Source organism: Budorcas taxicolor, chromosome 6, assembly GCF_023091745.1.
Source record: "Budorcas taxicolor isolate Tak-1 chromosome 6, Takin1.1, whole genome shotgun sequence".
Lineage (NCBI taxonomy): Eukaryota > Metazoa > Chordata > Mammalia > Artiodactyla > Bovidae > Budorcas > Budorcas taxicolor.
The window spans coordinates 97,580,662-97,596,754 of record NC_068915.1 but is presented as its reverse complement, the minus strand read 5'-3'; the positions used below and the strand labels follow the sequence as shown (position 1 = coordinate 97,596,754).

At 51.0% G+C, this 16,093-nt stretch overlaps 1 protein-coding gene across 1 annotated transcript in view; it reads left to right on the top strand.

Annotated features, from left to right (window-relative positions):
* The first annotated feature begins 656 nt into the window (after positions 1-656).
* The window catches only part of SCD5 (stearoyl-CoA desaturase 5), a 169,068-nt gene continuing 153,631 nt past the window's right edge, over positions 657-16,093 (top strand). The window contains exon 1 of the mRNA XM_052642226.1: positions 657-897. Within this exon, the coding sequence (XP_052498186.1) occupies positions 657-897 (241 nt within the window). The remainder of the gene's footprint in view (positions 898-16,093) is intronic.

The window sequence follows — 16,093 nt, the reverse complement described above, 5'->3', positions numbered from 1 at the left end:
GTCTTTTTCAATAGGGAAAGGTATTTCGGGGAACTGGAGAAACCACCTCAGCAGCGCACAAGTGGTGTGGAGGCTCTGCGGGCTCCCTGACCTTGCAGCCACAGCCCCCTCGACCCACTCCCCCGCGCCCCGCCCCCGGCGGAGGCTGCCCACTGCCCCGCGGACTGCCCGGTCCGGCCCCGGGGAGCCCGGGCAGCCGAGGCCGAGGGGGCGCCTTTCTCTTTAAGAGCCGCAAGGGCGACCCTGATTGGCTGTAGCTATGCAGGTCTTTCTTCCCCGCTCCCTCCGAGCAGTCCCTCCCCCGCCGCGCTCTCGGCTCTTTCCACACCCCCTCCCCTCCCCCGGCGCCCCCTCCCTCCCCGCGCGCTCGCCCCCTCTTCTCTCCGCCGCCGAGTTCTTCTCCGGCAGCCGAGCGGGTGATGCGCCAGCAACAGATGCCGGGCACCAAGATTGGCATCCTTAGGCCACGCTGAACGCCTGAAGAAGCGAGAAGGAAGCAGAGAAGGGCCGGGAAGGCGGGGACAGGAGGTGCCGGAGATCCCCCCCACCCAATCCCCTCAAAAGAAGGCAGAAGCCGCCGCCCCCACCGGAGAGCTCCGCGCCCCGGAGATCGCCGGCTCGCTGCCACTGCCGCGGGCGCCCAGGTCTCCCCAGCCATGCCAGGCCCGGCCGTGGACGCGGACAAGGTCCCCTTCCGCAGCGCCAAGGAGGAGATCCGTGCGGGGGTCGGGGTCGAGGGCTCGGAGGGCGGCGGCGGCGGCCGGGAGAGGCCCGGCGCGCGCGGGCACCGGCAGGACATCGTCTGGCGGAACGTGTTCCTGATGAGCCTGCTCCACTTGGCGGCCGTGTACTCCCTGGTGCTCATCCCCAAAGCCCAGCCGCTCACTCTGCTCTGGGGTGAGTAGTCCTGCCCGCGCCCCCCTGCGCCCCCGGGCACTGAGGCGCGGTGAGGCCGGCGGCGCCGGGGCGCGCGAGATCGCGGGTCGCCTCTGGCTGCGGGCCGTGTGGAGCCCCCGCGGCTCTCGGTTCGCCTTCTCTCCTGCTCCCCCCGCTCCTCCCCGCCGCCCCCCGCTCCCAGGCCTGTAGTTGTCCGGCCTTTGGGACGCGAAGGTATTTCTATCCAGATATTTTCAACTTCTGCCCCCTCCTCTGTCTCCTTGAGTAGGCTCCTTTGGCGACCCCTGGATGGAGAGCGAGAGGGACTCGGGGTCCTGCGGCGCAGAGGCGCGCGAAGGGGGATGCCAAGCCCGGGCTCCAGGGCGGGGAGACCAGCGTGGTGACTGTGTAGCCCCTGCGCGTCCCAGGGGCGCTCCTATCGGCCGCCTTTCAGCGTCTCAGTCTCCTCCATGCGCCACGGACCTAGAGGCCGAGTGAAGGACTAGACAGGGAGTTGTAGCGGGGGTTGGAGAGACCACAGGCGCAGGTTCAGCGTTGATTTTCGCGCACGAGATGGAAGAAGCCAGTTCCCTTCCTGCGCCTGTAAGGCCCCTGTCCCTGCCCTCTCCGGGATCTCTTGTGCCCAGTTGCAGTTTTCCGGTCCCAGAAGTTTCTCGGCGAGCTCTGGCCCAGCACAAAGCTCCGAGGTGGCTGTGTAGACCCTTCCAGGCCTGTCCCCTTCTGACCAGGTGCCAGTCTGTCACCTGTAGCGCTCCCTCGCGCCACCCACTTTCCTAGCACCCCCACCCCTGCCAGCATGGGAGGGAACCCCGGAGCCCACTGCCCCTCTAACCCCTCCCCAGCTCCTGGGGCCGGGGACGGGGCGGGGGGTGGGGGGGGGCTTCAGAGCCTGCCCTGCATGACTCCAGTGGCTGACTCAGAACCGCTTCCAAACCCCCTTCCCTAGTAACCGGTTTTGGCCTCAGTCACTATAGTGGCCACCTTAGCCGGGACAAAAAGGCTCCGAGGGCTTTGGTATCCTGGGTTGAGAATCTGGTGAAGTAATTCGAAAAGCCCTTTCAGGTCTCCTGAAAGGAACAGGGGAGCAGGAGAAACATAACCTCCTTTTATTTCCAGAGGGGAAGAGGAAGGAAGAAAATATGAAGACCTCTTTCGGCAAAGCTTCCGACTTGGCATAGTGCCAGCTCCAAGTGCCTGGGTTCAGAATGGGACCAGTCGGTTTTAAGTTTTCCCTTGAAACTCTGTAGTCTGTGCTCTTGCAAGCAGACCCTTCCAGAAGATGGGTGCCTCTTGGGGAGGGTGTGTGGCTGAGCAGGGTTGAGGAATGTTGGGAGGGGCAGGGGTCTTTGGGAATCTGTGAAGCCTTTGAAAGTCCCCTGAAAGCTTTGAGTAACCTCTCCGAAAGTCAGTACACTTCCTCAATTCAGTGTCCTTTTCTCCATCTTTTTTGTTATGTATTGGTTTCATTCTCCTATCTTCCTTCTTCCTTTACCTCTAGATGATTAGATCGTAAGATGCTCCGCCATTGCTTCCTAGACACACTTCCTCCACCAGCCAACCAAAGCTCTTATTGCCCTGCATCCCCTAGAGCGGCTCCCTCTGCACCCCTCCTCTCCCTGTCCCTCCCCCACCAGGGGCAGGACTGTGCCTTTGGACTTCAGAGCCCTCCTGGCACCAGGAGATTAGGGCTTAGTCTTAATAGCTGCAGTGTCAGAGAGAGCTCAGGGAGAAGTGAGCACTTAAAATATTGTCTTACATGCCCGGAGCTCCACAGGCCCACAGACTCCACCATTACAGCCACCCACCCCCTGGTTTTGGCCTTCCCCCAAGAGCCACAAGGACAAGGCCTCCTCTCCAGGTTTGCCAAGTCACCTCTGCCCTTTCCCGGCCACTCATGGTGGTGGAGGCAGAATCTTTGTTCTGAAAGACCTTGGCCCGAAGATGGCATTCTGGCCCCAGACTCCTCCGGCTCCCTGGAGAAGTCAACACACTGCAGAAGTCTGGGATCCACCTTATGGGTGATGTTGCCAGGCCCATCCTTCTGCCTCCCTGCAGAGTCTTCTGCTTTCAGTTCCATTCCCCGAATCTTGATTCTCTCCCCACCTGGGCTTCATTGCCCTTCCCACCCCTGCTCCCTCCCCTCTACCCCCCAAAAAGAACAGACAATGGTGAATGTTGTAGCTTCAAGATCCAAACTTGTGACTTAGAAACATTCCAAATAAGTGAATGTTATCTGATGGATATCTTGTGAGAGAAGAAGTGAGGGAGAGAGACAGCCAAGATTGGTGTGCTGATGGTTAAAGGTCTCCTGGAGGACTGTTGATCAGGATTATTTTTGTTGAAAACCCTTGTGCCTTGAGCTACAGATTTCTCCCCACTGGATGCCTTTTCCATCCTCACTCCCACTGGCTCTGTCTAGTGTTAGGGCTGAGCTCATGCACCAGTGGGTTGTTCATCCACTTCAGGGACCTGGGTTGTCAAGGCAATAAGGCTTAGCCAGCCCATCCATTACTTGCCACCCTCCACCCCAGGTATGGTTGCCCTGGAAACAGGAGGCATCCATGCAGCGTACCCAGCAAAGGATGTGTTAGGTGTGCAGTGTGCGGAGAGTAATTTGCTTGGCAGTGAAATGTCATCCATGAAAGATCTCAAGTTGTTCAGTCCAAACCTCCTCCATTGCCTCATCCCCCGCCTTTTTATGACTCTCCTTGGGGCCAGAGCAAGTTGTTTACTCTTCTTATCCTTACAGTTTTCTGAGTGGGCAGGCTGTCAGAATGGAATGCTCTTGGTGCCCACAGGTTCTAAGGGATGAGTTTATGAGTTTCAAGGGCACAATATGAACTCCAACTGAAGGAAAAATCTTCACCTGAAGGTTCGAGCTCACAAATGGGCCTGCTTTGAGGATTTTTGACCAAAGGGGCAGTTAGTTCATGCCCTGTCTCCCAAGATGAGTAGAATAAGGGAGTGAAGTGCAGCGGTCATGATTCAAGGCCAAAGTCCTAGTGCTTTTTCCCAGCAAGCTTTGCCCTGTGTCTAGGCATTCTGGCCATTGGTCTCCAGACACATGAGGAACTTTGCTGGTTTCCCTTGAAAGTCATTCGAGTCCCCTAAATATGCTTTGGTGACATCATGACTACCTCAATGAGAGGATCAGGCATGCGAAACAAGTCATCTTCCCTGCTCCTTTGCATCTTGCAGTTCTTGTTGTTGTTCAGTTGCTAAGTCGTGTCCAATTCTTTGCGACCCCATGGATTGCAGCACTCCAGGCTCTTCTGTCCTCCACCATCTCCCAGAGTTTGCTCAAATTCATGTCCATTGAGTCGGTGATGCCATCCAACCATCTCATCCTCTGCTGCCCCCTTCTCCTCCTGCCTTCAATCTTTCTCAGCATCAGGGTCTTTTCCAGTGAGTTGGCTCTTCGCATCAGGTGGCCAAAGTGTTGGAACTTTAGCTTCGGCATCAGTTCTTCCAATGAATATTCGGGGTTGATTTCCTTTAGGATTGGCTGGTTTGATCTCCTTGCAGTCCACGGGACTCTCAAGAGCCTTCACCAGGATCACAGTTTGAAAGCATCAGTTCTTCAGCTCTCAGCCTTCCGTCTTGCCCCAGGCCAAATGTGTCCATTGCTGAAGTAGATACAGGATTCTCTGGTGCTCTTTTGGTTGCTAGAATCCAGCCTATGGGAGGAAGCTGAGATGTGGCAGAGGTGGAAGGCAGTCTGGCAGGAGCTTGGGTCAGGATAGGCAGGGGTTTGGAACCTGCTGGTCCACCAGTCAAATTCTGTCCAATCCTATGAGCTGCCCAAGGGTGAGCTATTTTCTGTCAGACATTGGGTAGCCTGAATCCACACCTTCGATGGTCCTAACGTCTTTGTTGAGCTGTGCTTCTTTTGTTCTGTCAAATCCTTAATATTGTTGAAGAGCTCCAAGAATGCGTGGCCTTGGACTTCTGTTTCATCTCCGGATTTTCTAGGGTGAAAGTGAAAGTGAAGTCATTCAGTCCTGTCAGACTCTTTGAGACCCCATAGACTGTAGCCTACCATAGACTGTAGCCTACAGGTTTCTCCATCCACGGGATTTTCCAGGCAAGAGTACCGGAGTGGGTTTCCATTTCCTTCTCCAGAGGATCTTCCCAACCCAGGGATGGAACCAGGGTCTCCCGCATTGCAGGCAGACACTTTACCCTCCGAGCCACCAGGGAAGCCCACAGCTCAAAAGAGAAACAGCTCTCAATGTGAATCCCTGCTCTTCTACTTGTTCACCAACTGCATAGCCTGATGGGACAAATGAACATCTCCAGACCTCAGCTTTCTCACCTGTAAAATGGATAGATCCGTACTTCTTGCTCATGAGGTTGTGAGAAATAAATTCGATAATAGGTGTAAATTACTTGGCACAGTGGCTGGCCCTTGGTTGATGTCCAGTAATTGTTAGCTCCCCTTATTATTCCTGGTCCTGATACTGGCTTTGTTTTCTTTAGTAGAGGGAAAAAAAGGCCCTCTTGCAGCACAATCGGTTCTACAAAGCTGGCATACAACGTGGCTTCGTTGCCTCTTGCATGGAAAAGATTGCTTTGGTTTGGGAAACAAGGGTTCTTTCTCAAAGTCTCCAAAGAGAAATGAACACAAATAGCCCTGTTCCTTCTTTCTCCCCCATCCCCTTCTCTTTCATCCTCTCTTCCTCCCCTTTTCCTCTAAAAAGTCACTATTTTGTAAATAAGTACCTTTTTGTTCACCTGGTCTCTAGTGTTTTCTTTGGGGCTTTTTGAGCGGAGCCAGTTGCAATTGCTGTAAAAACAGGGCTTAATCATTTCTCTAAATGTCTTAGGTTCTCAGGGTTGAATTTTTCCCACATTTGTCTTCTTGAGTCATCTTTTTAAAAAAACTAAACTTTAATGTTCAAACTACTAAAAAACTGAAAAACATCGATGAGACTTCCCTTTAAAGTCTGTAATTCCCAGCCCATTGTTGCAACTCTTCCATTTTTAATAACCAGGCAAGCACTAAGGGCCGCTCCCCAGGCTGGGTGGAGTACAGAGAAACCCGAGAGAATGGAGTGTGCTTTTATTGGCTTCATAGTCTCAACAAGTATAAATATAGGTTGAGATTAACATTATTAACTCGGTTCTTTTTTTCTTCTAAAACTGGTCAAGGTCACTGCCAACTGCACTGTGGTCCTAAAATGTGAAGTCCTTCTGCAGAGTAGGAACCAGGGCTGAGAACCCAGCTTTGCCTCTTAGGTCAGCTTCAGGCAAGTCTCTTTCCAGTGTGTGAGCCTTGGGTTCCTGGTCTCTGAAATAGAGATGATAATACTGAGCTGGTAGTTCCTTTAAGCATCAGGGCAAATGTCAAAGAGGAGCCGCAGGGTAAAGAGTTCTCTCTACTGCTTCTAACCCCCACCGCGGGGGTGGCCTCAGGAAACTCACAGGGCTTCAGTGTCTGTCTCTCTGGGACCTGGAGTTCTTGTGGCTCCAATATAATGCACAATGTTTAAATCCGAATAAAACATCACGACCTTTCCTGTATAACATTTAGTTCTCATCTTGTCCTGAATTGTGTATTGTAGAAAATTATAATAATTGCTTTAAAAAGCCAGTGATAAATTTACAGAACGGTGACACAATGTGAAAGTGTTAGTCGCTCAGTCGTGTCTGACTCTTTGTGACCCCACCAGGCTCCTCTGTCCATGAAATTCTCCAGGCAAGAATACTGGTGTGGGTAGCCATTCCCTTCTCCCAGGGATCTTCCCAACTCAGGGGTTGAACCCCAGGCTCCTGCATTACAGGCAGATTATTTACCATCTGAGCCACCAGAAATTTTCTAAAAAGTGCACCATTATCTTTGGCTGGCATTCTTGTTGAGCATCTATTTTGATGTCCTGTCTTCTGTGATGTCAGTCTCCCCATCCCTCTGCTGTGACGTGTCCCGTTTCTGTGGAAGTGGCACCATCCTGGGATTGAGAGTATGGGTATTGGAGTCTGAGTGTCTGAGTTCAAAGCCTAGCCCCCCAGGTACAGTCTTGGGCAGATCAGTCACCCTCTCCAGCTTCGGTGTCCCCAGTTGCCCTGTGAGGATGACAGCTCTGCCAGCGTCAGTTCGCAGCTGGAGTGAAATGAAACAAGACAGTAAAGAACTTGACCCTTGCTACTTCCCTTCACTCCTTCCCTTCCTTCAGCTCCTCCTTGGTAGTTAGGACTTGTTCCAGCCTCCACACTACCCCCGACCCCCAACCCTGGTTGTCAGAAAGCCCTGGTCATGGATAAAGCAGTTGGTTTCTGATTTGTTTCCCCTGGCAATGGGCTGGTGGCCACCACAGCAGGGACCCATTCTCCTCCCTTGTAAATGCCCATGGTTTGTTCACTCTGAGTGTGAGAAAGCCACGGGAGAGATCCTCACAGTTGCACATGCAGTCATGTACTCATTAACCCACGAATTCATTCATTTTTTTCCTTTTTCCATTTCAACTATTGTCAAAACATCAGAATCACTTGGATGTCCTTTACAGTATTCAGAAGCCTGGGCCCCCACCTGGACTTAATGAATTGGAATCTCTAGGAGGGAGGCCCTGACTATTTTATTATTATTATTTTAAGGCATTTGGGTGTTTCTGAGGCACAGCTGGTGCATTTAATTCCCTGCTCCATATTCAGTTACGCTTATTACCACCCATGACTTGCCAGGCACCCGTGCCGTCCCTCCCTGACTTCATGGCACTTAAGGCCGGTTGGGGAGACAGAGAGGTGAGAACCACCAAGGCAGCCTTAGCTGCAGAGCACCAGCCTGGAGGAGTCAGGAAGGTGCCCTTGAGGAGGGGACTTCGCAGGGGGCTCAGTGGTAAAGAACCCGCCTGCCAATGCAGGAGATTCAGGTTCAATCCCTGGAGAAAGAACTGGCAACCCACTGCGGTATACTTGCCTGGGCAATCCCATGGACAGAGGAGCCTGGCGGGCTACAGTCCATGGGGTTGCAAAAGAGTTGGACACGACTTAGCGACTAAACAACAAGCGAGAGGAACAGGTGCCTGAACTGAGCCTGGCTGGAGACCCCTGCTGAGGGGTTCAGGTGAGATGGCATTGCAGCCACAGGACAGAGGTCCCCAGGGGAGAGAGAAGAGCTGGAGCAGGGCCAGTCCAGGACCTGAAGATTCAGAGGGTTGAAGGTGATCGGGGCAGGCAGTCAGTAGGACCAGCGGGACTGGGAGGCGATCAGGCTTGCAGAGCGGCTGCCCTTATCCTCTACTTGCCTCTCACCTCTGCTCACCCATCACACACGCCAGTGGTTCTGAGCACATAATTTCTAGACCAGTCACATGCTGGTGGGATGAGTGAGCCCAAAGGTTTTCAGGAAAGACCCTAAGGCAGACACCTTAGAGCGAGTGTGCAGTGGGGCTGGGTGCCTCCCTCTCAGGCTGGCCAGAGTTCAGGGAGAGCTAGAAATAATGTCTCAGCTGGGCCTTTGATCTCACAGACTCGGGGGTATTGTGCCAGGACTAGATTACTAATGTGCCCCCAAGGGTATAATAGCGCTGGCATCCCAGACCCAGGGTGCTCTTCTCCTCTTGTGCTCGTCTGCTCTCTTTCCTCTTTCTCTCAAAGGTACAGGTGTGTGTGGGGGTCATCTGACCTCCCTTCCTCCGTGGAACCTGAGTTTAAACAGCTAGTTCTCACTATCCTCCTTCCTACGTCCTGCTCCCCTTTTCTGCAGCCTGCTGTTAAAGGCTGATGCTTACATGCTAAGTCCTTTTGGTCATATTCCATTCTTTGCATCCCTATGGACTGTAGCCCACCAGGCTCCTCTGTCCATGGGATTCTCCAGGCAAGAATACTGGAGTGAGTTGCAGTGCTCTCCTCCAGGGGATCTTCCCAACCCAGGGATCCAACCCGTGTCTGTTTTGTTGCCTACATTAGCAGACAGGTTCTTTACCACTAGCGCCAGCTGGGAAGCCGGTTAAAGGCTGAAGGGCTCTGTAAGTCCCAGCAGGCTGTGGTCCACCAATCAGCAGCAGCATCATCATCTGGGAGTGTGTTAGAAAGACTCTCAGATCCCATCCCCGACCTATTGAATCAATACCTGCCTTTTGATAAGGCCTCCGGGTGACCCGTCTGGGTTGAACTTAGAGAAAACACTCCGTTAAGTTGGGCCATAGACTGACAGGTCAGAGAAACTGGACAAGTGGGATTTGTCAACTCTTTCGTCGTCCTTCTAATGGCCTCTTCCCCTTGGTGTCCCCTCCTCCCCTCTTGCCTCCTTGTAGCTTATTTTAGAACATGTCGGGATCCTGCTTCTCTTGCCAGCAAAAGGCTGTTGCTAAAATCTTTCAGCCGGCAGCCGTGATGTTTAATTCATGGGCTAGAAAATTATTTTTATTTTCATGAGTAGAGCTGGGGAAAAATAACAGGGAGGCTCAGTGCATGGCCCTTGGGAACTCAGCTTGAGTCTTTAACAGATGAACTGGTAAAGGTGAGGAGGCCTGGGGAAAGGGCCACCTTCCACAAAGGATGCTTTTGGCTGCAAGTAGCACAAAACTCAGTAAGCCATAAAAGACAAGGAAAATTTCTAATTTCACAGGAAAGTAATCCTAAGGTAGGGCGCTTGTAGAATGACTCAGAAATGACATCAAAGAGCAGATTTCATTTCTGCCACGGTGGTCCTGTGGAATTTCGTTTTCCACGTGGTTGCAGAATGGCTGCCAGATTTCCAGCAGTTACAACGATGTCCTACAGAAGAAGAGAGAGACTCCCCACTCCTGAAGTTTCACCAGAGAAATTCTCTCCTGGTTGTCTTACAGCTGTTGTCTGCTCAGGATCATCAGCAGGACTGGGTCCCAAGTCCCTTGTTAAGCCATCATTGGCAAGGGATTCAAGCTAATCAGGGTTGGCCTCTGAGCCACGTGTCACATGAGGTGGGGTTTAAGAACCAAACAAAACCCAGGCTCTGGGGGAGGGAGGAAACCCAGGCTCTGGGGGAGGGAGGAAAGGGCCTGGCTGCTGGGACAGCCAGCACCTCTGCTGCAGGGCCTGCCTTCACTCCCTCTGCTACCCGCCCCCACCCCTTGGTGTCACCTCCATCCCATGGGAAGGCCCCGGATTCACGTTTCACGTGCTCTTCCCCTCTACTCCCTACCCGTTGGGCTTGTCCCCACTCCTGGTGTCATCACAGTGAGTTGTCAATGTCTGCCCTTTCCATGAGGCTCTGAGCTCTTTCCTGGCATATCTGCCTCCCCAGGCCCCCAACACATGGCCTCTGCTTCATAGACATGGTGCTGGGAGGGTGGATGAAGGAAGAGTTGAATGAATGAGTTTGATGTCTGTGTGGCCTTTTTTAAAAATTGGAATACAGTTGCCTTACAAGGTTGTTGTTCATTTCTGCTGTACAAGGAGGTGAATCAGCTACATGTAAGCATACATCCCCTCCCTTGTGGACCTCCTTCCCACTCCCACCTCCCCTATAGGTCAGCGCAGGGCACAGTTGAATCCCTGTGCTGCTCAGCAGCTCCCCACTAGCTGTCTGTTGTACACAGAGCAGTGTGTATACGTCAGTCCCAATCTCCCGATTCATCCCACCCTCTCCTTCCCCTGGGCTTCCCTTGTGGCTCGGCTGGTAAAGAATCCGCCCGCCATGAGGGAGACTGGGATTCGATCCCTGGGTTGGGAAGATCCCCTGGAGAAGGGAAAGGCTACCCACTCCAGTATTCTGGCCTGGAAAATCCCATGGATAGCATAGTCCATGAGGTCGTAAAGAGTCGGACATGACCGAGTGACTTTCACTTTCACTTTCTCCTTCCCTCACAATGCCCACATGCCCTTCTTCTACGTCTGTTCCTGTCCTGCAAGTAAGTTGATCTGTACCATTTTTCTAGATTTCTGTGGCCTTTCTTTCTAAGGAAAGTTTTCATTTTGTCTCATCTTTAGAAGTGGTGTTTTTTTTTTTTTCTCTCCTGTAAGAGAACTTTCCATGTGATTTTGGAGGATGGACTGGGGAGAGAGAAGTCATTCTTAGTGCCCCAGGATTCTGCATGCCCCTACAACATTTTGCATGATATACTCTGCACGTAAGTTAAATAAGCAGGGTGACAATATACAGCCTTGATGTGTTATTTTTCCGATTTGGAACCAGTCTGTTGTTCCATGTCCAGTTGGTCTCTACCCTCCTTTTATAACTCAAAGGAACAGCTGTAATTTTCCCTAAATAGTATATACAATTTAATGTAGAAGTTCCATGCATGAAATTAGAAATGAATCCCTAAAATGTAACTGTTCCCTGGAGTAGTTAGTCAATTTACTCTTCTAATAAATATGTTCATAAGAAGCTTTACAGATGGTTATGATGAAGATCGTCCATATTCCCAGCCTGTGAGTCACTGGAGTGTCCCCAAAAGCAAGTAGCTTTGCCCTAGAGTCTCTATAAGCAAAGGAAGATATTTATTAGCAAGTGTGAATAATACCCACATCTGTCCCCCTCCCATCACCCACCCCCAAACCCATTGTGTTTGGCTCCCTGGCTCTTGACAAGTGGATGAGTTATTAGCATCTTTGAGCTCTACTGGAATTACTCTAGACTCTCTTGACTCTAATGTGGAGCTCTGGGGAGATTTGTCTCTACCTCTCTGAGTATAGACTGGGTATGAACCTAAACTTAGCAGAGCTCCCACGAGGGCTGGGATAAACCACAGTTATTAGTGCTAATATTCCTTCATGCACAGAGCTGGTATTCAGTCAGCGTGTGCCCAGTGGTTAAAATCATTGAACAGCAGTGCCTTCCCTGGTACTCCTGCAGTTCCCAGCAATCCAAGAACTACAGCTGCAAAGCTTAAATCTGAAACTAAATTTGTTCTGATTGGTTTTGATCGGGTGGTGCCCTGGTGGGTTGTTAATTTTTTTTTAATTGAAGTACAGTTGATATGCTATATTGTGTTAGTTTCAAGTGTGTAGCAAAGTGGTTTGGAGATACATACATACATATGTATATATTCTTTTTTCTGTTCTTTTCGATTACAAGTTATAATGATATTGAATATAGTTCCCTATGCTATATTCAAATATTTTTATGTCATCGCTGCATGAGCATTTCTTGTTATCATATGATCCAAATAATCATTACTTTATATCCTTGTCTAATTGAATGAGAACTCTAAAAAAAAATCAGTTGATCATTCTGACTGAAATTTATATTCTAAACCATGTAAGGAAAGGTACTGCTGCTGCTGCTGCTGCAGCTGCTAAGTCGCTTCAGTCGTGTCCGACTCTGCGCGACCCCAGAGACAGAAGCCCCCCAGACTTCCCCGTCCCTGGGATTCTCCAGGCAAGAACACTGGAGTGGGTTGCCATTTCCTTCTCCAATGCCTGAAAGTGAAAAGTGAAAGGGAAGTCGCTCAGTTGTGTCCGACTCTTAGCAACCCCATGGACTGCAGCCTACCAGGCTCCGCCGTCCATGGAATTTTCCAGGCAAGAGTACTGGAGTGGGGTGCCATTGCCTTCTTCCAAGGAAAGGTACTAGGACCCAATTAAAATTCTGGGGTTGAAAGTAACTCACCTGTCCTAATAAAAACTTCTTTTGTGATAGAAGCAGTGTGTATCTAAAAGGTGATTTTTATTTTCTAATTTATAATTGCCTTTATGTAAGGTTTCCCCCAGAGAGATTTGATACTAATTTTATTATCAGAAAAAAAATGACATTGTAAAAATAAGGTTGTAAAGGTGTATCTCTAGGTGTCGGGAGTGGGGAGTGCAGAATTGGAGGACCTTATCGCTCATCCAGGTGGTACTCCTAGCTCACAGGTCATTGCTCATGACGTAGTAGATGGTATCTGGGCACCCAGCAGCCCAGGATTCCTGCCACTGAAACCATACCTGAGGCTTGGTACAGGGAACTGTCTTATTGATGCAAAATTCCAAACATACACAAAAGTAAACAGAATGGAGTTTCTGTATTCTCCCACACTCCCTGCTCATCTGGGGATTTGTCTTTTTCCTTGTAGCTTTTTACTTAGATATATAATTTCAGACACACAGAACCAGTGTTAAGTTCCCTGTTCGTACAGGTAGCTCCCATATAATCTAGGCAGACTGAACTATTTGCATCTTATCCCATTGGCTTTATCGTATTCTCTATGCATATGTGTGAGAGAATATGATAACGCCAATGGGATAAGATGCAAATAGTTCAGTCTGCCTAGAGTATATATATGTGTACACATATGTGTGTGTGCTATTTTTTTCTGAGCCATTTGAGAATAAATCAGAGCTATCTGTCCTTTTATCTCAAAATACTTCAGTATATATTTCCTAACAGTAAGAATACAATGAAAGGGAATTTCCTGGTGGTTCAATGGTTAGGGCTCCACATTTTCACTGCCAGAGGCAAGGGTGGGGATCTGAGATCCCACAAGCAGGGAGGCTAAAAATAAATAAATAAAAATAAAATATTTTAAAAAAGAATGCAACCACTGTACAATGTTCAAAACTAGGAATTTAACTTTGATATTATCTAATCCAGGCTTCCCTGATGGCTCAGCGGGTAGAGAATTAATCTGCCTACAATGCAAAAGACACAGGAGATGCAGGTTTGACTCTGGGTGGGGAAGATCCCCTGGAGGAAAGCATGGCAATCCACTCAGTATTCTTGCCTGGGGAATCCCACGGACAGAGGAGCCTGCTGGGCTACAGTCCATAGGGTTGCAAAGAGTCGGACACGACTGAATCGACTTAAGACACACAGGCATTGTGTTGAGGTAATTCTGGCTACACTGTCCACATAGAAAACCTCGAGGAACAGCTTTTCCCCAACTGCCCCCAGCTCTTTGCGGGAAAACAGCTTTGAGGAGCAGTTTTCAGAAGCAGGAAGGGGTAGAACCCGAGAAGCCAGCATAGGTAATGAGCGAAGCAGTGGTCCCCAGAGTGGTCTGTGGACTGTTATGGGGCTCATCTGAGCTACTCCTCCCGGAGCTGCCCGGACTCTGCATTTTAACAGGTGCCCTGGGTGGCTCTTCAAGTCTGTGGGTTGGAGGTGCTCTGACCTGGGGGACAGGTGGCCTGGGAGTGATGCAGTGTCCCTGGCAGTTTTACATCACATCCCCGCCCACCTGTCCTGTCTCAGAAATGATGCAGGACTGTCACCTTATCCGAAATCCCACTGGCCCGAGATGCCTTCGGGTTGATAAAAGACAGCTTTGTGGGAATGGGAAGAGCCGCAGGGGTTCTCCATGCAGGGCTAATCCCGAAGGGCTGGTTGTCTCACTGCAGAGAGGACGTTAAAGCAGATGGAGAACCGCCCCCCGCCCCGGCCACGCCCGGGGAATGTGGTCCTGGACTGCTTTGCGTGTGGTATGTTTTCTGGGGGTAGGGGCGAGGGCAGAGATGCTTGGCTCATCCCTGAGTCTGTGGTGGGGAAGCTGTTCAGAAGAGGTGGGGGAAAAAAAAAACAACTCAGGAGAAAACCTCAAACAAATAGCCCTAGGCTTCAGAAACCCCCGCCTTCTCGGAAGAGGGCTCTGAAACCGTTTCTTAGGACGGCGGTAAGGACTAAGTTAGGTGCGGCGTCCACCTGCGCAGCCTCAGCGCCTCCCCTTCCCCAGCTTGCCCTCAGGGAAGGACCAGCCCCAGGAGAGTCGCCGTGGCATCATTAGTAGGGCCCCCAGGACCAGACATGCGCTTTGGTGCTGGAAATCCGCTGTACAGATGTGAGTTCATTCAGTAAATGTGTCTTTTCTAAATATGTAAGTCGATGGAGCCCTGCTCTCTGGGCCCTTTCATCTCTGAGGGTGGGTGACTTTCCAGACATCTTCATTTGAGGAGGAGCAGATACCGCTGGGATCAAGCGGACGGGGGTGCAGTGCAGCTCTGCCTGGGACAGGACACCTTTAGGGACATCCTGGACCCAGGCTCCTTGGCCACCTGAGATATGAGGGCCCTTGGAAATGTTTCTGACTCATCAACAGATGACAACCATTGGGAAGACACTCTAAATCAGGGGTCCCCAACCCCAGTGTTAGGAACCCAGCCGCACAGTAGGAAGTGAGTGGTGGACAAGAGAAGCTTTGTCTGTATTTACAGCCGCTCCCCGTCAGTTACATTACCACCTGAGCTCCGCCTCCTGTCAGATCAGTGATGGTGGTAGATTCTCATAGAAGCTCGAACCCTACTGTGAACTGCCCAGGCGAGGGATCTAGGTTGGGTGCTCCTTATGAGGGTCTAATGCTTGATGATCTGATTCTGCTTTATGGTGAGTTGTAGAATTACTTCATTATATGTGTGTGTGCGTTAGTTGCTCATTCGTGTCTGACTGTTTGTGACCCCATGGACTGTAACCCACCAGGCTCCTCTGTCCATGGGATTTCCCAGACAAGTATACTGGATACTGGAGGGGGTTGCCGTTTCCTCCTCCAGGGGATCTTCCAGATCCAGGGATGGAATTCAGATCTCTTACATTGCAGGCAGATTCTTTACCGTTTGAACCACTAGGGAAGCCTAACACAAGGTAATAATAATGAAATAAATAAATAAATTCCCTGGTGGTCCAGTGGTTAGAACTCTGAGCTCAAAATGCAGGGGTTTGATCCTTGGTCGGGGAACTAAGATCCCATAAGTCACACAGCATGGCCAGATCAACACACAATAAATGTAATGTGCTTGAATCATTCAGAACCCCCTCCCCCCAACACCGTGTCCATGGAAAAATTGTCTTCCATGGAACCACTCCCTGGTGCCAAAAAGGTTGGGAACCACTGCTCTAGATGTTCACTGCGCATCCAGTGGGAGGCAGTGGGTTAATCCTAACCTGCATCCTGTCAGCGTGGCCATATGACTGAGGTGACCACCCTCGCCTAGGACAGTAATCAGTTCCCCCTGCCGAGGAACCTTCCCCTCCATTCTCCTGGCAAGTTGCTGCTCTCTCCACGTCCTTTTCTCTTTTAGCACCCGTGCGTCTCAGGCTACAGCCGGCACCTGTGTAGACAGCCGCCTGTGTAGACAGCTGGGCTGGATTTCTCACAGTGATGTGTATGAAGAGGCAGCGAAGAGCCTTCCAAACCCAGCCAGGCTTGGAGTCTTCCCGGTGAAAGAGGAATGCAAAACCCTGAAAGCAGAGCTCCTGTTGGCCCTGTGCCCAGGCAGCCGGGCGTGTGGGAGAGGCCCCCGGAGCGGTAGACAGACAAGCTGGCCTCACTAGGCTCAACCCCCCTTCCCCCCCCCCCCCCCCCCC